The sequence below is a fragment of the Hakea prostrata genome, chromosome 1, assembly GCF_041222555.1.
Source record: "Hakea prostrata isolate BN-2017 chromosome 1, UWA_Hpros_2, whole genome shotgun sequence".
Lineage (NCBI taxonomy): Eukaryota > Viridiplantae > Streptophyta > Magnoliopsida > Proteales > Proteaceae > Hakea > Hakea prostrata.
Genome location: NC_142600.1, coordinates 7835516 through 7861493, shown reverse-complemented (window position 1 = coordinate 7861493; position 25978 = coordinate 7835516). Strand labels below are relative to the sequence as shown.

The 25978-nt window shown below is 38.6% G+C and overlaps 2 protein-coding genes across 8 annotated transcripts in view; one reads left to right on the top strand and one right to left on the bottom strand.

Annotated features, from left to right (window-relative positions):
• The window catches only part of LOC149027134 (uncharacterized), a 39661-nt gene extending 25524 nt beyond the window's left edge, over positions 1–14137 (bottom strand). For 3 of the 7 annotated variants that reach the window (XM_089159553.1, XM_089159585.1, XM_089159569.1), the window contains exons 1-5: positions 13145–14137; positions 10784–11005; positions 9120–9215; positions 7862–7914; positions 6469–6565 (exon numbers count right to left, since the gene is read on the bottom strand). In XM_089159553.1, the coding sequence (XP_089015679.1) occupies positions 6469–6565; positions 7862–7914; positions 9120–9215; positions 10784–11005; positions 13145–13294 (618 nt within the window). In that variant the 5' untranslated portion in view covers positions 13295–14137. Of the gene's footprint in view, positions 1–6468; positions 6566–7861; positions 7915–9119; positions 9216–9960; positions 10027–10783; positions 11006–13144 lie in introns of those variants that run through there. The other 4 variants (XM_089159561.1, XM_089159591.1, XM_089159575.1 and 1 more) reach the window with 4 other exon arrangements.
• Positions 14138–17967: 3830 nt separating this feature from the next.
• LOC149027133 (isocitrate dehydrogenase [NAD] catalytic subunit 5, mitochondrial-like) lies at positions 17968–25676 on the top strand. Its single transcript, XM_089159542.1, has 7 exons — positions 17968–18518; positions 20975–21295; positions 22047–22208; positions 22324–22398; positions 23116–23225; positions 23305–23377; positions 24980–25676. The coding sequence occupies exons 1-7, from the start codon at positions 18309–18311 to the stop codon at positions 25169–25171; spliced, it is 1143 nt and encodes a 380-aa protein (XP_089015668.1). The 5' UTR covers positions 17968–18308; the 3' UTR covers positions 25172–25676.
• The last annotated feature ends 302 nt before the right edge of the window (positions 25677–25978 follow it).

Genomic DNA, 25978 nt, shown 5'->3' with positions numbered 1-25978 from the left:
AAGGTCAAGTAAGTTGCTACAATTTAAATAGGAGCATCTGTTTTCCACAACTGTGGGCTACTGTATTTACATTTTCATTATTATACATAACAATCATTGAGGGGCAATTACTTAGAAGTACATTTTGTGAAACAGCTCTCCCATCTGACAGAAAAGGATCCCATAATCCAGAATAAAATCACCTGGCTCGGGGAAAACAACCCAACCAAATAATAGATGCCATCATGCCAGACTTCTAATAGAATTACAGAGACTGAGTCCCATTATATGGGAACAAGGCTCAGTTGAGCGAAGTGAAGCCCCATAGATCCCACCAAGCAAACCATTGGTTAGGCGCTTCACCAAACTAAGGATCTAACAAAACTAGTAGTCAACCAGGAAAGCATAAGAATGTACAAACGGAGGCACACTTTTTGGGTTATTAACAAGTAACAGGTGCCCAAAGATCAAAATGAATATAATATGTTCCAAAGGCCACACTAAGCACTAGCCATAGTTGTCAAAGCGTCCGCCTAGGCGGCAAAGCAGTTTTTCAACTGCTTTGTTTTGAACTGTTTAATTGACGCCCATTTGCAAAGGAACTCCAAGGCCCAAAGTGACATAAAACCTATTTTTTGCTCCCCTGTGCCCGTCGGCAACAGAATGTGAAGCATAAGTCATACTCAACATCAAGAATCAATGAATCAGTAAATGCCTAGGCGAACGCTTGAAAACCATAGTTTGGAGATGAAGTTATTTTTTTTTTTTTTTTTTTTTTTTTTTTTTTTTTTTTTTTTTTTTTTTTTTTTTTTTTTTTTTTTTTTATTTGGGTTTTTTATTTTTTTTTTTGTTTTTTTAGAAAGTAGCATGGAAGAAAATTCGATCGAAATGGTCGAAATTTCGATCGAAATTGCTGCAAAAATCCAACTCGAAACGAAATTGAGTAGTAGGCACAAAAAGTATCCATTTCGTTTCGTATCGACCGAAATTTCGGTCGATACGAGTCGAAATTTCGGCCCGATACCATATCGGGCCGAAACGACACATGCGTAGGCTATAAAATACCCAGTTTCGACATATCGACGGCATTTCGACCTACCGAGCCATATCGCCAGAGCCATTTCGAGCTGTGTTTGAATTTTTTGTTGATTTCTCTTGTTTTCATCCGCTTCTACACCTAATTTCTAGTATTCCATTTCCTTCAAACACTTGATTTGCTCCTCCATTTGTGCATTTTCTCAAATCTTGCAAGGTGAGTAACCAACTTCCTCATTTTTTGATTTTTGTTTCATTTGTGCCTTAAATCATGTTAGATTGCTTCCAAATTTATATATGTTTACTTTAGAGTGATAATCTATGAATTTGTAGTGTCAAAATTATTTTTTGATTCTTCCTACTATTTTTTTATTTTTCTGTTATTAAAAATTATTTACTAAATTATGTATATTGTTAAAAATGTTTATGTATAGTACATGTATAAGCTTCAAATGGATGTATGTGAGAGTTGAGACACCATATTGCTGTGATGGTGTTGAAATAATTTTTTTTTCTGTTAATTATGTAATTTTACTGTATTTAATATATATTTAAATAATTAAAAAAATATATTTAAATATTAAAAAAATAATTAATTTCTGTTTTAAATTTAAAAATAGGAGAGTATTAGTGGAAGCATGTATGCAATTTTTTGAGCATGTTGTGGATATTTTTAAGATAGTTAGTGTGTATTTTATATATTTTAAAATTATTTATATATTAAAAAAATACTTATATAGTTATACATATTTTTTTTTAATATTTAAAAATAGGAGGTTATTATTAGAAGCATGTATGTCATTTTTGGAGCATATTGTGGAGCTTTTCAAGATACTTAGTATGTATTTCTTGTATCAGGCACTCTATTTTAAAGATGTCAGACATAGCTTGGGATCATGGAAGGCCACTGACAGCTGATAAGAGGAAGAGTGAGTGTAATTACTGCAAGAAACAAATAGGAGGAGGTGGGGCCACTAGATTGAAGGTGCATCTAGCTGGTGGCAACAGGGATGTAACAGGGTGCCCAAAGGTGCCTATAGAGGTCAAGAAGGCAATGGCCTCATATATTAGTGGTGGAAAGCAAAAGAGGAAAGAGAAGAGAACACAGAGGGATGAGTTCGAGGATGCCTGCTTAGATGACCTTCCAGATCCTGAGGGTTATGGTAGGGATGAGCCAGGAGACAGTGGACCCCGATCCGGAGGCCGATCAGCTGAGGAGGGCGATGATGATGAGTAGGGAGCAACAGAGGATTGATCACATCAGGAGGCAACAGAGGGGTCTGGGTTGTGGGTCCTCTAGAGAGCCAGTAGGTATGGGAGGTATAGGTGGCTCCCAAGTCCCTATGAGGAGGTCTCGAGTGTCGGGCAGAGGCTCCTATCCCACGGGCCCCTACAAGGGGTCGAGCTTCCTCAAAGACATCCTGCAGATCCGGATCTTGAGATTCTTCGCAATGATCCGGCCCTATTTGTGAGGCCTGAGCATAAACAGAGAAAGTTGAAGCACTTATGGGGGAGTGTGAAGGAGAAAGTGGGGATGGCTTTCTCCAAATGGGCGCATTACCATAGTGTTCCAAAGACATACAGCTCAGGGGCCCTACTACAGAGATATGATTGAAGCAGATAGCAGTGGCCGGGAGTGGTGTACAGGGCCCCACTCCATATGAGATATACAATGTGTATTTGCCTAAGCATAAAGAGGACATAAATGAATACATTAAGGGATTAAAGCCCATGTGGAATCATTATGGAGTGACTCGATGGTCGATGGTTGGACCGGTCCCACTAGACACTCCATCATCAATTTCATGTTGAATTGTGATGGGAGGACAAGTGTTCCTCAAGTCGCTAGATGCATCCGGTGAGAAGAAGGATGCAAAATACATTTACAAATTATCGAAGCAAGTGGTGAAGGAGGTTGGAGTGGAAAATGTAGTTCAAATTGTGATCGATAATGGCTCCAACTACAAGAAAGTCGGGTTGAAGATGCAAGAGAACTCCGGTATCTAAAGTCTAAACATATAGTATTAATTTTCATTTGTAAATACATATATTTACATTACACATATACATGTACACTTTATAACTTTGTATTGATGGCTTGATGCCTTGATGGATGGACAGATATAGGCTCTTTTGGACTCCTCGTGCTGCTCACCGCATTGACTTAATGTTGAAGGAGATTGGAAAGGTCAAGCTTGTGAAGAATACGGTGGACCAAGCTCGACATGTTAGCACCTTCATATATAACCACACCTATGCATTAAGGATGATGAGGGACAAGTGTCGTGGTGAGTTAGTGAGGCCGGGCATAACCAGATTTGCTACTAATTGGATAGCACTCACAGAGCTTTGAGAGTAGGAAGACCGGCCTTAGGAGTATGTTTGCATCGAGGAGTGGTTTAACTGGGAGGGTTCTTCATCGGTGGGAGGAAGGAGAGCTCAGTTGACTATCCTTGATGAGAGTTTCTGGCACAATGTGAGGATAGTAGTGAAGATGCTTGAGCCTGTGGTGAATGTGTTGAGGATGGTAGATCAGCAAAGAAAACCTACTCTAGCACACATATTTGCTACAAGAGATAGGATGAAGCAGCAAGTTGCTCGGGTCTACCCACGCGGCAACAAGAAAGTCCTTCAAATCATCAACAGGAGATGGGAGTCTATGTTGCAAAGCATCCACTCGCATAAGGCTGGTGAGTTGTTAAGTTGTTAAGTACTTAAGTCTAGTATTTAATTTAATTTTCATTATGTTATCACACTATTAAGGCTTAAGCATTAACTATTCCCTTTTATGACATACTTTTTCTTACACAAAGATACTATTTAAATCCCAAGTACCATTACAAGGACAATATTGGGATGAGGCAAGATTTGATGGATGCTGTCCAAACCGTAGTGGAGAAGTTCGAACCGGATACAGACTAAACAAGCAATCATCCTTATGGAGGTGAGATAGTGATTAGAATCATTTGATATTCACAATTCGTAGTTTTATACTAAGTCATTAACCTAGTAAGTAATAACTAGTAACTACTAAGTACTAACTAGTTATTGTTTTTTCTCTTTATATATTAGATAAAGGCTTTTAGGGATGCCACTGGGAGCTTCGGTCGTGCTGTGGCTGTATCGGGACGGGAAACCGCCCCTGCAGGTAAGTTCATTCATTTATTTCATTATACATTATACATTTAATTATTATATTCTATGATTCTATCTTTAATTTAGTTATTTAAGTATTAAAATGACTTGGAGTCTATGTTTGTTGCAGCTGAGTGGTGGTTGCAATTTGGACGTGATTCACACAACTTGAGTAGGATTGCAAGCAAAGTGCTCTCCCAAACATGTTATGCCACTGGTTGTGAGCGAAATTGGAGCACCTTCAGCCTCATTCACTCAAAGAGGCGCAACCGATTGGGTGTGAAGCGTCTAGAGGACCTTGTCTACCTACACTATAATATGAGACTGAGAGAGGATCATATTAGACAGGGGATGGACAGAGAGAGCACCAATATCGAGTTGGCCGACATATTTGAGATGGATGATGATGATAACCCATTAGTTGACTGGATCAAGGATAGTGGAGACGGATTGCTGGATGAGGATGGAGGTCTTCCCAATAGTCAAATTGCAAAGGAGATGGGGGCTGATGTGGGGGACTTCATGGCCCAGGAGGGGAGGCCACATGCAGAGCCCGCCCGTCCCTTCGTGCCACACCATAGTGCATCCACTCAGAGTGAGGATTTGATTTTCTGGTCCGACACTGAGAATGAGGTGACTCAGGCCTCCGGCGATGACGATGATGGTGGTGATGATGACGGTGATGGTGATGATGGAGGGGATGAGGAGGGTGTGGGACCTCGTGATCAGGATTCAGCTGATCCTAGGGAGAGACCACCACCACCACCAGGACGTGAGAGTCAAGGGGGGGAGGACGACCACCGAGATTCACAGGAGAGAGTCGGGTCACCCACGCGACACGGATTCGGACCATACCGGGAGCTGCATCTCGAGGCAAAAATGTTTCCTCTACATATTCGAGGAAGGGGAAGGGGAGACAACATGGCTGGAGCACAGAGGACACGCCATCATATGGGTCCTAACGTCCATCCGATGCCGAGAGCTTGGTGGGATCTATGAGATCGATGAGCATTGATGATGCTAGAGACTCCTCCACCTCTGGAGGATCCGGATGGCATAGGCCCTGCAGAGTCCTCATATGATACCGCTCGTGGAGAGTATTGGTTCTACCGAGTCGACTTATGGTTATGGTCCTTATGGTTATGGACCATATGGTGTCCCTCCCGGCTATCGTATTCGGGGTCGTGCGCCGATCGGCCACGACTAGAGCCTTATGGTTATGGAGCGGCCTATGGAGCTTATGGTGTCCCTCCCACTATCGATTATTGGAGTCGCCCATCGCGACCTTATCGGTATCCTTATCCTTCTCCTAGTCCCGAGAGCCAAAGGCGGGTGGTCTTTCATTTGTTGAGCAGATCTTCCACACTATTCCACAGCCACAAGGCCCACCACCACCAGTTCCTTTGGAGATTCACAACTTCCCACCGTTAGGGAATCTTATGCATGTGGATGAGGCCACATACAGAGGTGCAGTTTTTGACTATGTCCAAAACTATATGGGGCGGGGGCAAACATCATGGGAGTTATATTGTCATTTGTATGGGGTGCAGACGGAAGAGAGAGACCTTGAGGCTTGAATAGAATAGACTTGTAAGCAAGTTGTAAGTTGTAAGTTGTAACTTGTAAGTAATAACAATACAGCTTCTTCTCTGATTCATGTACTATGTACTTGGAATGTTGGATGTTACATTTTCAGTAGTTTTTTAGTAAACTAGTAGTTATTATAGTATGTTTGAAATAGCTAGTATGCAAAAATCCAAATCAATTTGAGTGCATTTGAGGCTCGAAATTGAGTTTTCAAGAATCAGGAAAAAAGTATCCAGTTTCGGTCGAAATTTCGACCGAAACCTCGAAATTTCGACCTTTTCCAAGGTCGAAATGTTTATTTCGATCGAATTTTTTACCTTGGAAAGTAGTATTGAAAAGTAGTTATATTGACACAACCACTTTTGTCGCCTTATTGCCGCCTAGGCGCCGCTTTGTCACCTAGTTACCTAGGCGTAACCACACACACACACACCCAACCCCTCGCTTTGGTCGCCTTGCCGCTTTGACAAGTATGGCACTAGCCCAAGAAAAGCGAAGACAAGATGCATATGCAAATAGACCTTAAACAATAAATAACCAGAGGGCCAAACAGAGGTAAATTCTTTCTACAAACTGCCCCAATTCAAGTGATTTTCACTTTTTTAACTTGGTTACTCTTATTTTCAGGCAGGTTCAGCAGAAAAAACAATAATCAGAATCATGATAATCAACTAATAGTATAGAAGTGTATTCATTAAATTATAAAAGGCAGTCTTGTGTTAATGTACATACTAATGCTTCATCTTGGTAGCCCAAGAAAACTCTTGATAAATCTTGTATGCTGCTCACTACTGCTTTGTGGACTTCCTTTCCTCCAGTAAGACACAGGCTGAAAGCAATCAGAATAAGAATAATTAGATAGAATTTCCTATTGACACAAGAGCACAACCATTTGACACTGGAGAGAATGGGAGATCTCTATTACAACGCATATTTGTCCTCATCACTGCAAGAATTAATGGACAGAAGTAATTTAGCTACATCAAATAGAACCCTGCACTGATTTGTTACCACTTCAATTTGGCTCTTGTCTGTGAGTAGTAGGTCAAGTAACAGTAATTACAGCACTTGAATCATTAACAAGAAAATCCCTTCGTCATTTTGAAACCGGCATATAGAAGAGTACATGACTCCTGCTTCAATATATATGTTTAGGGTAGATTTTCATAGTCCATTTTGATAAGGATGGATCCCTACTAGTGGCTCCAGAAAAGGATTTCATAGTTCATTTTCATAACTTAGTTCATGCTTCCATATATATGCTTAGTTCATAGTCATGCAAGTTTCATGATCTGATAAGGTTATATGGCCTCTGAAACCAAGTGCATAATTTGACATTAGAATGCAACAAATCAGCTGAGATATCACCTAGTTGGATAGAATATGGCTCATGCTTCAATATCTATGTTTAGGGCAAATTTTCATGGTCCATTTTGATAAGGATGGACTAGTGGCTCCAGAAAAGGATTTTCATAGTCCATTTTCATCACTTGGAGGGCAAGAATCTATGTAGCCGACCCCATTTAGTTGGGACAAGGCTATTGTTGTTGTTGTTGTTGTTGTTGTTGTTGTTGTTGTAGGGAGGATTTCTTAGTCCTGCAAGTTTCATGATCTAATTAGGTTATACGGTCCCTGAAATCAAGTGCCATAATTTGACATAAAAAAATGCACCAAATCAGCTGGGATCTCGACTAGTTAGAGAGACAACTCAATTTTTTGGCTGATTGAAACCAGTCAAGAGATCAAGACCTCAAACTTAAGATCATACCACATCAGTCTGATATAAACAGTAAAATATACTTGCATTGCAATATGTTCTCCACTCAAAATCCTTCCAGCCCCCTGAAAATCTGTATTTCCTTTTATCTGATCGTCTACCATCTTCTGCAGCTCTATTGTTCTCAAAGAAGGAGATCAATATCTATAGAAGCTAACAGTTAATCAGCTAACTGTTCACCATGAAAAAAGTCAATGGATTTCACATTACATGCAAGGCAGAGAAAAAAAAGGAAAGAAAGACAAGTAGCAATCTTTCTTCCATGTCCGTCCATTATGCAATAGATTCAACTGGCTATCAAGGCCAAAATAAAGCATTCAAACACAAACAAAAAGGCATCATGTTCACCTAAATATCTCCAGAAGTAGATAAACTTCTTCCACGTTTGGTGCTTCAAGAATCTGGAACAGAGAAAAGCCACAGAAATCAACAAGTTTAAGGCCCAAAATAAAATCAAATAGTGGCATGGGAAACCACGAGGAAAACAATAAGAAATTAACATCTAACTTTTGTATAAAAGTTTAACAGATGATAGTATAATCATATAACCTAGTATAGGAATGAGACATCAACATCAATGATTTAGTACTAAGACACTTGATCTGATCGTTGTTAGACATATTGACATTTTGGCACAGTACCGGCAGTTCGAAGTGAATACAGTATGTGGATGCATTGTCATTGTTGGTAAAATAGTTCTGTAATGCAAAATGGCAGTGCTACAGGAGGACAGTCTGACAAGGTGGCCAACATCAGGGTTCAGATGGCCATGCTGTGCAGTGCAGAGGCTGATGAATCGATGATATAGTGGTGTGCATCAGTATCTAGGTTGATGTGTTAGATCTCTCCCTCAGCTGACCTTTTGGTCTAGAGGACCAGATTCTGCCCAAATCAATCATCAAAATTCCAGTTCATAAGGAGTTCATGGAAGCCAAGTCATCTCCTTTTAGGCAAATTATTTTTGGAGCGTAGTTTATTTGTCTATTTCTCTTATGTAACAACGTTCATACTCTTGCTTATTAAATGATGTAATTTCTTCTTCCTGTCCAACAACGATCCCTTGAGTTATTTGTTAAGTGCAAATACCCCTATTTTAAAAGTTTACATTCGGGTATTTGAATCATTCATGTTAGGAGAAGTGTCTCCTTTACATGTTGTTTATTCACCATAGAACCTTTACATTTTTTCAAGAGAAGCAAATCCCAGTGCCATTTTGCCCCTTTTAATGGTTATTATTGGCTTCTGCTTGCTTACTAGCTATAAAAAGCAAGGGTTAAACTGCCTCTGAAGATCTGTTCGAGTTTTCACCATTTTAGAAACCTCACGTTGCTATTCCAATTCTCAAATTATGATTTCTCTAGCTCAACCTTGACATCTAATGAGAAGGAAGATCTTCTTCAACAAGAAGAAGACCACTAACAAGAATACAATTTTGTGGCACTTTGTTCCAGATATTTGAAGACAACACCCTTAATATCAATGCGAGTTTAACAAATAATGCAGACTAAAGTTTTAATTTACTCACTCAAAGCATCCCAACTTAAAAAATGGATACAATAAAATGCAAAGTGTGCTCACATAAATCATTAGCACCTATCTAACTCACCATAGACAATGTTATGCCTTCAAGAGCTCGACTATGAAGAAATACATCACGAAAGTTTAGTGGCTCACCTCCCAGATCAAAATCATAATACATAACCTATAAACAAGGAAAGGAACTGAATATGAAAACATTAAAAAAAAAAATCAAGTCCTTTAATTTCAGCGTCTGAATAAACAGAAATGCATGATACAATAATGATGTTAAACACAGCAATCAATAAAAGGAACAAACTTGACATCAGAAATATAAAAATGGAAAATGGAAAATGGAACAAAAAATACCCAGTAATGTAAAATGGCTGAAGTCCTAATGGGCAGCAACAAGTTATGTGGTGCAGATTCAAGTTCCAGCTAGGTCACACTCAATCTGAACCTCACCCAATTCGAAATTGTATGGACTATGGACTTGCATTTGTGCCAAACCTCAACTTTGACAAATAAATGAGCTTGCTTATGGGTCAAGATGAAACAATCCTACTTGTTGAATCATCAAAATAAATTTCATATCATTTAAAGCTAGTGTTACAATCAAATTGCCCTTCCACAAGACCGTCCAGTAATTTGCTTAAATGATAAAAATACAAGGAGACCATCCTGATTTATCATTCATAAGCGCAAAGAAAGTGAGAAATAAAGGAGCAGTCATTCAATGTTCTACATCTGTATAATAATATTTATATTGCATCTTCCGAATTCTCCCCTTTTTCATATCAGCAACAATGAATATATGGAGTATACAATCAAAGGATAAAAGGGTATCGACATAAAAGTGAAAAAGAGCTATAACCACCCTCAATCCCTAACAAATAAACCCAGCAAATAACCCAAAAAATCCTTCAAACCTGGATCCTCCTGTTCTATTTGATATTTTGACATCAGTTGAGATTCAGAAGCAGATACCTTAAAACCTGGTACAGAAGCAGATCAAACCTTGAATTATCAAGCTGAACGAGTTTTACTGTCAATCAGTTGAAAGGAAGTCAATTTGGACAAGGGATCAGTTCCCAGGTCAATTATGTAAACAAGCAATAGATAGGGATCAGCCCAGTTCATCTACAGTGTGGTATAGATGTTTACAAAGTCTAGCGTTTCTCCTTCATTAATGACCATATCTCTTCATGATCTTTAGACACTGAGAGATCAATTGTAACATGATCAATGATATAGGGATGAACAAAGCCAACAAAAAATTATTTTCATCTTCGCTTCTCTCTTCAATATAAAAGCAAAAACAAAAAGCATACGACTTATAAACTCCACCTAGGCCTCAATCAGCACCCCACTGATCATTACTTGCAACTTGCATGGCATCTCACACCCCAACACTGTTCACAGTGAATCTGCAACCCATCCAGCTTCACTACCAAACTGATATCTTACACTCTAATTTCCCATCTTATCAGCCCTATGGTCTTACACATGATTTAAAGAACAGTAACATATTATAACAGGTACACCCTCTTTAAACATACTATAACATGAAATAAAGGATTACAAGCTAAATGGTATCAACCACCTGTGGACATCACAAGTCGCAACATTTAGATCCAATACAAGAGGATTATGAATGTACAAAGCTTGAGCGACTTACTAGGAAACCACCTACAGCATACAAACAGCATTGAATGGAAAGAGCAATAACATAGAGCAATTGGTTTAGCTCACCGAAGGACTTCTTGCAGAATCTATGGGTTCAACAAAATCCTGCTGTTGTTTGTGAACTTTTTCTTCATTACCATGAGTGCTTCTTTCTGATTGTCTATCACATTCTCGCAAAGCAACTAGCCATCTTCTCAACAACTGAATTCTTTCTAGTCCCCTACAAGAAATAGAAATCTCTTCCAACATCTTCAAAGTCCGACTAAGACTCTTGAAATTCCTCATGCCCTGCAATATTTTAGGAATTAGATAGTATTGAAAAACTGGCTAAAGCTAAATGCAGAAAACAGAATGCTAAATAAAATTGCCAAGATAACTTCTATAAAAGGGGTAAGTTAAGATCAAGTAATATAAAAACACCTCTTTTCATCGACAAGGTGATTATTTATTGAAGAAGAAAGGGGGAAAAAATGATAACAGTAGCTAGAAGGTGGTCAGCAGACAAAAAAAAAACAAATAGACCTTGTAACAAAAGCTAATCTTACCAACCAGAATCTAAAGGAGAATAAAACAGAGAGAATAGATTCAGTAATAAAATCAATGCTTGTGTTCTAACCTTGACCTCAAATCATTGTTTATAGTGTTTACATACTTCAATAGAGTCTAAACAAAACTATTTAGAGCACAAATCAAGAAATAGATCAATAGGAACCTAACTTGGATCCAAGGGACCTTCTGAGATCACCCGATCTCTACCCAGAGACACCCTAAATGAATTTACAATAAACTTTTTCTTGAAACCATTTAAGTTGGCTCTGACCTAGAGGAAGAACTGACTCCTAGTTGACCATCTATAAGTCCAGCACTGCATCAACTGTCCTTCCTAATGAAGTTGAAGACTACGAATGGAGAACAAGGAGAATAAGCATATCAACTAGAATAAATATTTACCCTGACTAGCTTAAAAACGTAAGACTGATGCTCATCTGGCGAATAACGTGACAACCATACCAACCATATGATACCCTTCATGATAAGAGTTCTAATTATCCACTGTATAATTATCAAACTGTCTTCTACCCAAAAAGAATACTTTCTAAAGCTGTCTACTACAAGAGAGAAAGTAAAATTCCCAACTGTGCAGCCATGGCTGCTTAATTGGGCCCATGTAGACCTTATTTTGCACCTTGAACAGATCCTATGGGCCTTGAAGAAGTTGTTACAGGGTTAATAATTCAGCAAGCCTTAATTATAAGCCCATGAGGTGGCTAATGTCCCCGTCCAAAGTTTGTAGGAATCAGTCTTAGCTCACTAAGTTATTAAAATTCTAATAACCGTAGATTTGCTTCTAGAACCATTTTATAGTTTCATTCTGTTTATATCCATTCATAGAGTAGGCTTCAGGAAATGGCTTCATCAGTCCAATGTATAGTGTAACTTACTTATGGACCAAATACCCATTCAATGAATACACTGCTCCACATACCAATGATCCACTGACTTCAGCTCAATTCACTGTCTACGTAGACCTCCATTACTATTAGTGCCCACCCATTGTAATAGTTCTTCCTTTTCAGCCTGTGTTGCATGCACCCACTCAGCTCAAAGACCAAGAGAGGTGACTAATTCGTCCTTATTCAAGGAACTCCTTTCATGTCATAATCTCTGCAGATGATAATCCCCAAGTGTGTACAGCTAAAGTGGATCTATAATTACTTGGAAGATCGACCCAGTACGCATCAATATGTGTTCTCAGAAGCAACAGAAAAATTTATATACAGCGAAGACCCACAAAGTGCGTTCTCCTTATTTTGGGTCAAGAAATAGATACAGACAAAAGTTCCCCAATTAGTATGAGTAATATCTGTCTTGTTTTCCCTTAGAAGCAGACCATTTCTTTCATGGGATGTAATCGGTTTTTCACAATCATCATGGGCATTTGACGTACCAGAGGGGTTAGCTACAAGAGGGGAGAAAAGCTTACCACGCAGAAAGTGCAACTTTAGCATCTTAACTGGTGAGATGCAAGGGCCAACGCTATCGATGGGTTTATCAGTGAAACAAGATACAAAATAAAATAGGAGAGAGCAAAGTTTAGGTGAGCTAATGACGGTAAACCAAGGCAAGGACAAAGTAAGATCAAATTGTTACCGGAAACAAGAAGATAAAAATGACGGGAAGATCAATCTAAGATACTTTGAAAATGCAAATTATAATGAAACGAACATCAATTTTGGAGATTTGAGTCCTGGAATTAATGACAAAAGACCACAACCAAGTGAGCAGTGAACCATGAGAAGTGTAATTAAATTCATGAAAACAAAATATCAACTTTCTGTAACTTTAAATGCAACAAATTCGGGGGTAAAGGGAACAGAAAAAATTCCGTCGGACACACAGAGAGAGAGAGAGGGTGCTGAACATTACAACACGATCCTGTAGAATCTTGGCGCCCTCGACAATAGCTTGACCGGCATGTTGGACTACCGAGTCAGCATAGCTCCTGACAGACCCAGTGAGTTCGTTCTCGCCACCGACCACGACGGCTTTGCTCACCACAGATCTCAACCACGACATCAGCGCCGCTTATTAGGGCAAAGTGATAAAGCAGAATATGAATGAGTCTATATCTGTGTCCTTGATATGGCTTCAACTTGAAACTCCCTAATCTCTTCGGTGAATTAGTGGCAAACAAGAAAACTGACGAACAAACGGTTACTGAAACGACAGCGATCTTTCGAGGTTTAGCTTTATTTTCAAATTCTTTGGTTCTGAATTTCAAGGTCTAGCTTTGGTTATCAGAGATAAGAAGTTACAGACTACTTACATGCATGTGATGAGTTCTTCAGCGTAAACAGCGAGAAATGAGGGTTTGGAGATCGGAATTTACCATTTTCGATGATGGTGTGAAAGGCGAAAGAATAAGGCGCCAAGGCGTCATCGTCTCGGCATCTCCCTCTAATTTTTTAAGCGGTCTGGTAGTTAGGGTTTTGTGAAAACGACACGTGTCAGACCCAATACCGGATCCAGATCAAACGGCTATGTTTAAAATCCATCATGTCCTTTTTTTTTTATAATCGCTAATCCCTAAATCCTAAAATGGATAACTCGATCAAGTCCCTCTTCTTTCCTGCCAGTCGTCTCTCACGATAAATCTCCAAACCAGGGTGCGTATGCACTCCTTCAAGACGTTTCTCCGGTAACAAATGCGGCCTCTCACGCCGGCGGTCGGCTTTGCTTTCGTTAGCGACTTCTGCCCTAAAAGCCTCAGATCGAAAAACTTCACCCTTTCTCGGGAAGAGTAGTGGAAATCGACAATCTTATCCTAGGGGTCATCCAGGCTATGAATCGACTCCTTAATCCTTCTCCGGCCACGTTACAGATGGGCCCTTCGCTACCATCACAGCTCTGAAGAGGGCAACAAGTCAACAACTTAAAATAAAATAAAAAATCGGTGGATATGAAACTATATTAATTTGAAAATCACACGTCATTTCTAATTGTTCCATCAAATTTTATGATTTATATTGCACTATATTAATTTGAAAATACACGTCATTTATAATTGTTCCAATAAAATCATATGATTTATATTGCGAAAAAAGTTGTAGCATGCTCTTTTTTTTGGCGGGGGGGGGTTAAAATTTGTATTTTGTAGCATTATAATGAATATATATATATATATATATATATATATATATATATATATATATATATATATATATATATATTGTATCCATTTCTCTATTTGTTAAAGTAAACTTTTACCAAAAACAAATATAATTTAAAGTAAACTCTTACCACTCCTTCTCTGGTATTTTAAAATTGTCAAATTATCTTTGTTTTTATCTCTTTAATTATTTTTTTTCTTATTTCCCTCCATATTTGTAGGAACCTACAATTGGATTTTTTTTTTTTAACTTTATATTTTTTTCTTTCTTCTTTTAAAGATTTTTATTTCTCATTTTTTTTCTTTTTACATTAATCAATTTGTGTGGTTAGATGTATTTGCTGTACTTTTTTTTAAGGGGTAGCATAAAAAGGAAGAAAAAAAATCACAAAATAAAATAGGTCCTTCGATTGACGCCATTACTTACAATATGATGGAGCATCTTAGGTAAGGACCCAAAAGTAATAATTTCAGGTATGATAAATGTATAATCTAACCAAATAACCGGCCTCCAAATTAAATTCACACACCACAACACCACATGATGGAAAACAAAGTATTATAAACACAATGCAACCTCTTGGATATCCCCGATCAACTTCACAACAAACCAAAAAGCTTTGTACTGATCCAATTTCATCATTTCATGGCAATGACCCCCCAAGAGTCCAATCAAATCTACACCAGCGGTATGGCTTGCTTAGTTTATATTTATTTTTCTCTTCCTCCATTTATTATCATAATCCAATAAGAATAATTAGATGTATTTTTTTTATTTCTTCCTCTTTTGTCGGAATCCATTAAAAAAAATCTATAAAATAGGGGAAAGGAGGAAAAATAAACATACACCTATTCCCATTTAATGGATTTTTATAGGGAAGAAAGAAAAAACAAATGTGATCAAAAAATGCATTTTAATTGATTAGAGAGTCATAAATAAAAAGTAATTTTAAAATATCGTGGGAGAATAAAAGGTAAGAATTTTTTTTTTTGGGAAACTATGGATCAAACTTTTAAAATGGAAATAGGAGTAAATAGACAGTAGTGCAAGAGAATTATTAAAATTCTCTAAAAAAATAAAGGTAATTATTTATTTTTATTTTCACCGTGCCTTTAAAAATAATAGTGTTTTCAATTGTAATAATTATCATTATCAAGTTTTAAATGGCAAAACCATTTGATAACTCATAAAATGTTTATGCTTTGAGAAACACCATATGTAGTTTTGAGTGTTTCTTGAAGCAGCACACATTTGTACGAGTTTTTAATAAAATTTATTTTTGAAATAATAGTAACATAGCATCAATAGTAATCTAAGATGAAGGTGATGAAAAGTAATGAACATTTTTGCAAAATCGTGACTAAGATTTCAATGGAGACAAAGAATCTAAAGAACTGAATGATCATTACCATTAAAATTTAAGAAGCTATGAATGAAATAGTTCTATTATCAAAAGAAAAAAAAAATCTTAAAAAGAAAACATAGTCAACCCAAAATTATACAAGTTGGCAAATAAACTGTAAACACTTTAAAATGTCAAAATTGCCGCACGGTATATTCTGTTAGACATGGTTATATAATTTTGAAATTCCTAAATTACCCCTAATGATGTGCGACTTTATAATAATATCCTTAACCAATTGCAGATGATATATATATAATAAATTTTAAGTTGTAGATTTTGATTGGATTTTCATCACTCCTTGTAGATGTATGATACATGTTAAAATCAAAGATCCAACAGCTGAAATAAAAATAAAAGTCCCAATCATTTGTCTCTCCTCTTTCCATCTTCTTCCCTACTATTATCTAATTTTGTGTAAATGGTCGAGACCCAGTTTTAATGAGTGATCCCCTCTCTGGGTTAAGGCGTAAACCACTATCAACATGAGAACTTTTGCAAAATTCCCACATATCATATCCTAAGTTAGCATTAACCACCCACAGATGATTTGAACCTCAAAAACTCCAACGGTAATAGTCTGAGACATTGTGAAAAAATTCCTAGCCAACCCGTAGTTACATCCATTTTCAACTAATTTTGAAATCCATTAATCTCCTATTAGGCTGTGTTTGTTTGTTGAAATAAAGGTGGGGTGGGAAAATTATTGAAAAAAATGTAGATTTTTTACTTTTCTCTTAAATCCTAAAATGGTAGATTGTTTGGTTGTATGGGGTGGAAAAGTGAGAGACATGTTTCCTTTAATCAATGAAGCTTGTCTGATGATGTGACAGCCCAACTTTCCCACCCCAACTCATTTTAAAACCCTACACATTTTGTGGGATTTTGTGCGAAAGTTGGGAAAAGTAAAGTGAGACCCACCACTATTACTTTTCCACAAAAAAAAACCCTTCCATTTCCTTTCTTTCTCCCTCACCCCACTACACATGAGACCCACGTTTTTTTTTTCTCACCCCACCTTTGCAAATAAACGCAACCTTAGTTTGCAAAGGTGGGGTGAGAAAAAAGATGTGGAAAAAAAAAAAACATGTGGGTCCCATGTGTAAAGGAAAGAAACAGGTTTTGTAGAAAAGTGATAGGGGTGGGTCCCACTTTTTACTTTTCCCAACTTTCTCACCAGATTCCACCAAATATGTGGGGTTTTAAATTAGCATCGGTGAGAAAGTTGGGCTGCTAGATCAGCATACAAGTTTCCTTGATTCAATGAAACTTGTCTCCCACTTTCTCACCCCAATCAACAAAACAATGTATCATTTTGGGATTTAAATGAAAAGTAAGAAATCTACATTTTTTTTAAGAATTTTCCCACCCCACTTTTATTCCAGCAAACAAACGCAGCCTTAGAGTCTTACTAAGAGAATACCAATTGCCTAAGGAGCATGCAGCTACTCTTATTGCCATAATCTGCAAGAAACAATTACCATGCCTCGCTGATATTTGCTGCCGAGCTCAACTCTGGATCCATGTTAGTCATCTAATTACAGGTGAATGCTATTATGCAACCAAATCATTGATATGAACAACCCTACACTAATGTCTGTTGGTTTCAACTTGATCGGCCATTTGTAAAGAACTAGACAAAAGTAGGGAGGAAGATGGAAAGTGGAGAGAGAAAAAGTTTGTTTAATTTTGTTTTTTTATTTATTTTTATAATTCCAACCATTGGATCGTGTCATGCATTTCAAAGGACTGTGTAAAAACCATTACCACCGGAGGAACATTTGAGGAGAAGCCGTGCATACCTCATATTGAGGAGAAAAAACATTGCAGGAGAAGAAAAAAAATACAAGTGATGTACGCAGTGCTTCTCCTCAAATATTCATTTGGTGGAGGGGGTATTTGCAATGTTTTTTTATTTTAGAGGGGGTGCGCTTTGTTTCCCATGAAAATGGAGGAAGCTCATGTAAAAAATCTTGAAAATAAAAAGTTAAAGTGTTAACATATTTGAGGGTAATATAGTCATATTAAAATTATTTAACAATCCTAAATAACGGAGATAATGGTGGATGGAATATTTGCAAGGTTTTGATTTTAAATGGGTAGGATTTGTTTTCCATGAAAATAGAGGGGCTCATGTAAACAATTCTGGCGGTAAGGGTTGAGCTGTGGCAGCATGGGATTAGCGTGGCTTCAATGTTCGGCGTAACCTTTTGAGTGAATCGTAGGAGGAAATAGCAGAACTCCACCAGGGTTGGGTTGTTAACCTAGTTGAGCAGTTTTAATTGGTGCGCTGCAGCGCGCCTTCGCCAAATCGACCCTCTCTCTCCCTCTCCTCTCCCTCTTGTAATGACTCCATTATCAAATTAGTCTTATTATTCTATTCAGTGTTGTTCTTTATTGAAAGGCTCTCCACCTCTGAATTCGCTGACTATTCCTCTTCATTTTTCTTCTTCTCTTTTCTGGGGCTTGTATACTCTCTGTCTTCTGTGCGTGACTTCTCCGACGAAAAGAGAAGGCCATGGCGTCGCAAATCCTGAGACGCGTTCTACGTGGCCGCCAAACCGGGCAGATTTCGACTGCGTTGATCGAAAGTCCTGCTTCGCTGAAGCTTCTTTCATCTCCGGTTCGAGCACTATCATCTGATGATGAATCATCATCGGAACCAATAACGGCAACGCTTTTCCCAGGCGACGGAATCGGCCCTGAGATCGCCGCATCTGTTAAGCAGGTTGGTTTCACTTCCGAATTCCCAATCTACATGTACGTAGACGCGTTTTATGCATGTTTCCTTAGATTCATCAATTCGTCTGAGTTCCCCACGTTTATGGATTTTCTGCTTGTATACCGTTCCCAAACATGCTCTTTCTTTTTGTCACTACTGGCTTTACACATTATTGTTGATATTATGATGACGACGATCCAGATCATCGAATGCTGTTTACGGCTCTTTGAATTTCCTTATATTTTAAAACTGAACTCGTGAATTAATTTGCCCGGTCATTCGAGGCTTTGGGTAAATCTCAAGTAAGCTGATCCAATTTCGTTGTGCATCCCTTTCTCTCATCTGATTTGTGGACAACCAAACCACTAAAAGGGGAGTGCCGGACACCAGGTCAAAACTTTGATCTTTAATTTAGTTCCAGAGCACCGATATTTCCATATTCCGAGTGAGACCTTTACCGTTTGATTTTTCCTGGAGCCTGCTCAATAATTTGTTCTTTTGTTGCTTTATAGGGGGATTTTTTTTTGGGAGCCGGGTGGTGGCTCGGGGTGGAGAGGTGGGGGGACGGGGAGGCGTTGGATTTGGATGTTTAACCAAAGAATTAAACTTTAGAACCAGAGGTAAGAATTTACAGACACCTACAAAATATGTGGGCATCCTCAATGGTTATATGGAGTAGATAGACTGTATGTTACATGATAAATATTAAAGAAAATGAGAATCTGGAATGGAAAACATATCACGCTACATGGTGTCATGGTGATGTACTGACCCTTTTTTGAGGACGCTGGCAATCACTAAAGCGGGAAGTTCTTGGAGGTGGGGCGAAGTCTGGATGTGCTTGATGAGATGTGGGAATTTCTTGGGGATCTCTTATCCTTTCTTCATTCATCTAAATACTTAGTGGAACTGGATCAGTCCCCTTGCACTAGCATCTACAACCTAACTGAAATCTATTAATGCAAGGTCACAGCACAGTGAAAGATGATTAGGAATCTCTTGACAACTCTTCCTTTCCAATTAGACCAAAGCATGTCCATACAACTTTTACCCTGCCTATCTCATTATCTTGGATTCCTGCTGGAGAAACAAATTCAGCTGCACTCATCATGCAGGAGAGGGGTCACATATTGGTCCCCAACAACGTTGAAGGCCTTGAGATTAGAAGTATATCTGACCGCACTAGTTGGGATGTGATCCTGTTCAGTTGTGGGCTTACGAGAGTATGATTGTTTTTCGTTGAGGCCTGTCGTAGCTACTGGTGAGATCATCCTATTGATCAACTTGCACATGGCTAAAGCTGTTCTTGAAAAGTCTAGAATCCTGCTTGCTCCTTCCTTCCATCCAAAGGATTCTAAGATGATCAATGTATTTGTGTTAAGTCCATAACTATGTGACCTGTTACCGGTGCAATCGAAAAAGCAGACCATATTGAGCATTCTAGCCAACAATAGAAAAACAATCTAGATGAAGCACCATGCAAAACCGGTTCTAGAGAAACATTAAATTTATCTTTTCCTTCCATGTGAAGCACGCCATTGATGCCTTCTCATCTGTCTTGCCAATGATATTCGTCACCAACCTGAGCTCAAATTACTCTGTTGCTGCTTTGTGGGCTGATTTTCATTACCAGTTACGTGGCTGACTTGACTGTGGTGCTAGATTCACATGCATTAGGGAACAGTAAATTTTGTAGAATTGTTCAGTAGCATGGAAAACCTAGTATAGAACATTGGATTTATGGTGTATGATTATCTGTACAGTGTGTTCATATATGTAAATTCCATACATTTGGCAGTACCTAGCTTAAGCTTTGACTAAACAATGTGGCATTCAATACCATTGGTTTGACCAAAATCTTAGTGTTCAAAACCATGAGCTTAACTATCACCTTCGTGTGTTCAAAGTAGCATGAATTTTATTACCCATTCAAGCTATATGTTTAGTGTTTTGTATGATATTGCAGTTATGACAAAGTCAAATTTCTGTATCAGAATTTTGTTAGTGTGTTGATGCCCTATTCGATGATTAACGCTCGCCTAGAGCTGCCAATTTCAAGTAGCATATCACTTCTATGTGAAATATGCATTAAGAAAATTAACCAGATTAATGGGTTACTGCGCCAGGTCTTGCTCCTTATTGTACTGATTTAGATCCATCAATCTTTGGTGCTTTGGCTCCGTTCCTATATATTTGTTCAGATAGGTTTCATATTGACTGGGTTCTTTCCAAACTTGGCTATTGATGGCTCCTTATGCCACTAATTACCTGTTAATAGCTCCATGCTACTGATTCCTCGGCAGACGATGGGATTTATCTCTCAGGGCAGATACTTATTATCCCTGGCTTACTCTCAGTCTGTGTCCCTGTATTTACTTTGGCTGCCAGGTTCATTTTTTCAATTGCAGGAATTTATTTTTCCGTTTTAATCCATGCTAAACTAATGTTTTGGTATGTTACAGGTGTTTAATGCTGCTGGAGTACGCATTGAATGGGAAGAGCATTTTGTGGGAGACAAGGTAGACCCAAGAACAGAGAGTTTTCTGACATGGGAAAGTCTGGAATCTGTGCGTAGAAATAAAGTTGGGTTAAAAGGGCCCATGGCTACCCCAATTGGGAAAGGCCACAGGTCCTTGAACCTTACTCTAAGGAAAGAACTCGGTCTTTATGCTAATGTCAGACCTTGCTACAGCCTCCCTGGCTACAAAACTCGGTATGATGATGTCGATCTTGTCACAATTCGGGAGAACACCGAAGGAGAATATAGTGGTCTTGAACATCAGGTAAGTTCTAGTTAGGCAAGTGCATTTACAACAACATCAATAACAAGTCTTTTACCAACTAAATGGGGCCTGCTCTATGGATCCTTGCCTCTATTTGAGGCCATACTGAATACAAGGCCTAAGCTATGTATATCCTTTCTCACCACTTCTCTTAAGGTTATTTTAAGTCTGCCCCCAGTTCTTCTAAATAACTAGTCTTTACAAAAACATCAATAACAAGTCTTTTCCCAACTAAATGGGGTCTGCTCTATGTATATCCTTTCTCACCGCTTCTCTTTAGGTTATTCTAAGTCTGCCCCAGTTCTTCTAATCCTTCAATTTGGATTAAATTGCTTCTCTTCATGGGGGCATTTAAAGGCTTCCGTTGAACATGGTCGTGCCACCTCAATTGACTTATTCGTAGCTATCATTTATCAGAGGTACTCCCAGTCCAGCTCAAATATGATTGTTCCTCACCTTATTCTTCATAGTTTTGCCATTCATCCATCTTAGTATCTTCATTTCTACTATATTGAGTAACACTTTGCACCATACTTGATAGCTTGTCATACGATGGTCCTATAGAATTTTCCTATGAGCTTTAGAGGAATACGTCGATTACACAAGACCTTAGAGGCCAGGACCACATCTCTCCACTTCATGCACCCTATGGTATAAGCAAATACATTTGTTTTTTTTTTTAAAAGCTATTTTGTAACTGCCCTTATATAAATTGATCGTACAGTTACTATTTGCATTTGTGGTATACTAGGTGGTGAGAGGTGTCGTTGAGAGTCTTAAGATTATAACCCGCCAAGCAAGTCTAAGGGTGGCCGAGTATGCTTTTCACTATGCCAAGGCTAATGGAAGGAAGAGGGTGTCTGCCATCCACAAAGCTAACATCATGAGGAAGACGGATGGTCTTTTTCTTAAGGTATGTTGATTTTTGATATAGAAGCTCAACCTCTAGTTGGTTCCATTTTTCCCCAACTTGATAGGTTGGTGTTGGGTTTTGCTTATTCTTTTTCTTCTTTAATGTTTATGTGCAGTGCTGTCGTGAGGTTGCAGAGAAGTATCCTGAGATAGAGTATGAGGAAGTCATTATCGACAACTGTTGTATGATGGTAATTTTTGCATTTGCAAATGCCCAAATTGAATCAGTAAACTGGAAAACCAGGCAGAATAGTGTGCAAAAATTCCTCTATATGCCTAAGATTTGGGGCTCAATGGTGGCATGCAGTTCTCTTTTGTCCTGCAAGCTTTTGTCGAAATGGAAGCATAGGCTATCCTTGTGCAGATTCCAATATGCACCCTCACACAATAAATAGTGGGCCCCACGTTGATACTCTCTAAAATGTTCTTGTTGTAAGTGTTAAGGTGTTGCCTTGGCATCCAGGTGTTTTGCTTCTGCCTAGGTGCCTAGTGTTGCCTTGTCGCTTAGGTCAATTCTTATTGGCTTGTTGGGGCTGCCTTAGATTTTGCCTCCTCCAATCACCTTAATCACCTGGGTGCCTTGACAACTATGATTATGACCATTTGGGCCCTATGCCGACCTTATATGGATGATACCATTCTCTAGACCATCATTGCCGTAGCTTGCAGGTTCCTTCTTGCTCTGCCTTTTGGGAAGGCCTACTCCCAAAATAAAATCTAGATAAAGACTAAAGAGTAGTGGATTTAGAATAGAGAGTCCAAAGCATGCACTATTGAAAAGCCTACTTTTGCTTGATCGCTGATTTCTTCCTGATGTTTGGTTTCTGTAGCAACTAGCAACTTATATCATTAAGTTAGTAGTCCTGCTTTGTCATTCTTGCTACTAATTTGTGTCTTTCCCTGAGCAGCTTGTGAAAAACCCTGCACTGTTTGATGTACTGGTGATGCCTAACTTGTATGGAGACATCATCAGTGACCTCTGCGCTGGCTTGGTTGGGGGTTTGGGTTTGACTCCTAGGTATCAATCCATCCTTTTTGTATTCTACATCATACAAATGGTTAAATATATAATTTTTCATTTATTCAATCTTTTGTAGTTGTAACATTGGTGAGGGAGGCATTGCTCTTGCTGAGGCTGTTCATGGTTCAGCACCAGATATTGCTGGGAAGGTAAGTCATGCAATCATTAAGTAGTATCTACCTCTGTCTGTCTCTCTCTCTCTCCCCTCATATTATGTCACAGACTCAAAAATTTATGTCTCTTGAGTCTAAATATCTGATGATTGTTATTGCTATTGTGCAGTATGCATGCACATAATCCCCTCTGCTCATCCCTCATTCAGCAAGTACTTGCCAATAAAATTAACTGTTTCTTGTCAGGAGAAAACATGCCAGGTTCCCATGTACCCTTCCTATTCTTGGGTGCAGGTTCATGTTTTGCAAGGGGATCAGAAAGATCCATACAATAGAAAGTTAGAAACTGTCCAGGAAAAAGAGAAATTACAAAAAACATACTTTCTGCAATTTAGAAAAATCGATTCATACTTTGGTTCCAAAATGGAATTACCTTGCCACATGTGCATTGAGTTGCATGGTCCCTTGTTAGATGAGAACTCGCTATAGATTCCACTGTCAATTCTCTTAAATATGAAAGGTGCATCACAGAAAGGAAAATGTAGAATCATTTGGTAACCACAGTCAAGTTTGACTTTATATGGAGCATCTGTAATGGCTAGTTTGCTTGCTTCACTGGCTAAGGTTGGGGTTGCTTTCTTCTTTCCCTTCTAATCTTTTATGTAGGGAACTCTTCTCAATGAGTTTGCTTTATTCCATATTTCCATGTGTATGGCTTCTTAGTATATTCTGGTGTGTGATGTAAAAAGAATGCACTTTGATACGTAGTTGTCAAGGCAACAAGGCAAGACGAGGCGATAGAGGGCAACGAAAACCAAGGTGACATCAAGCAACGCGTCAAGGTGACACCAGGACGCCATGACCCAAAGAGGGGCCAGGATGCCTAGGCATCACCTTGACAACTATGCTCATATTTAGTTAAAATGGGCTATCCTTGGGCTATCCTTCCGTCTTCCAGAAGGGTGAGTTTAGGAGATGTGTTGTATGACATTATATGGAGATATTCATTGTACACGTAGTCGTAGAAAAGTGGTCTAGATAATGGAAATGCACTTCTGGAGCAAAATGATATACTTAAGCAATATATAACACATATGCATAAAAACTAATATGGAGAACAACCTATAACCAAACGGGCTTCAAATTGAAGTTTTTATAAATGATGATGGTCCTTACATGTTAACTCATCAGGGGTTTTGGTTGTTTTTTATTTTTAACCTTTCAACTACTATGCCAGGTAGCCCTGTGCTGTCCAAATGACCATTCTTAGGAGCATTTTCTGTCCTGTGACAAGATTGTGATGATAGATTTGATAACACGAGGGTAAAACCATGACTTATCGTTCCTAGCCTCTGCTGAAGGAAAATTCTGGCTTTGTTCTTACAGACATGCATAATTGCATATTGGCATGTACCACTCTATACAAACCATTAGCCTTTTCATCCACAGGACGGTCTTCATTAGTGCATCTTACTTATGTCACTTATGAAGTGGCAAGGGAATGCCAACAGCTTTCAGCATGCATTGCATAGGTGTTCTTGATTAGTTAGGCTTAGAGTTGTTCTTGGTTATCTGTTTTGATGCTGTGGTTTTCTGATCTGATATTGATTTTCATTTCTAACTGTTTGATAATCCCAGAACATTGCAAATCCTACGGCTTTGTTATTGAGTGGTGTTATGATGTTACGACATTTGGAATTCAACGATCAAGCTGAACAAATTCACAGTGCCATAATCAAGACAATAGCTGAAGGGAAATACCGAACAGTCGACCTTGGTGGCACCTCCTCAACCTCAGATTTTACAAAGGCAGTTTGTGATAATCTTTGAGATGCATCAGTTTGATTCAGGTGTTACAGTTAATTCGACCAATTGTCCATCTCTACTGAATAAGACTGGGCCTGCCCCGTGCAGCCATATTTTTCGTTATTCTCCAGTTTTCAGTTTTCTGTGGAATAACCTCCCCCACCATTTCTTGTTTATGGTTATTATAGACAAGCTGCCATGGCCTACAGAACAAGTTGAGGTCTGGACTCATTCCAAGCTCACTACCAGCATTTTCATAGCATTGTATAATTGTAATGACAGCAGTGAGCAAACAGATTTTTATAGATTCTCCCTATTTTTAATATTATCGTGGTGATTGACCTCGCTGCCTTGAGGGATCAAGAGACATTCCCCTGCAGTTCGAAGACGTGAGATGAGGATGGTAATCTGGAATACAACTGAGGCGCTGCAGCAGTGGACCCATGATTCTGTATCTGGACAGGGATGATTGCCTTCTTTTAAGAATGAATTTTGTGAATTAGTAGACTCTGATTTTTGCAACTTCTAATTCTGCGTTTCCATCTTTCACTTGTCCCAGTTCATATTTGTCGCGTGCAGTTCTCTTGCTTTAGATCAACCCGATCAGATACAAACATCTGCGGATCTCAGGATCTGCTTGTCCTTCTAAGCGCAGAAATCGATAAAATCTGCCAATTGTGGTTTGATCAACAATTCATGAACAAGACCAAAACCTGGATGAAATATTATAGAAAATCTATGACTTTCCCTTCGTTTTCTGAGAAAGTATCATTCAAAATTAAAGGGTCACAAAAATAGTAGCAAAGGGAAAAGAAGACGCTTGCCTTGTAC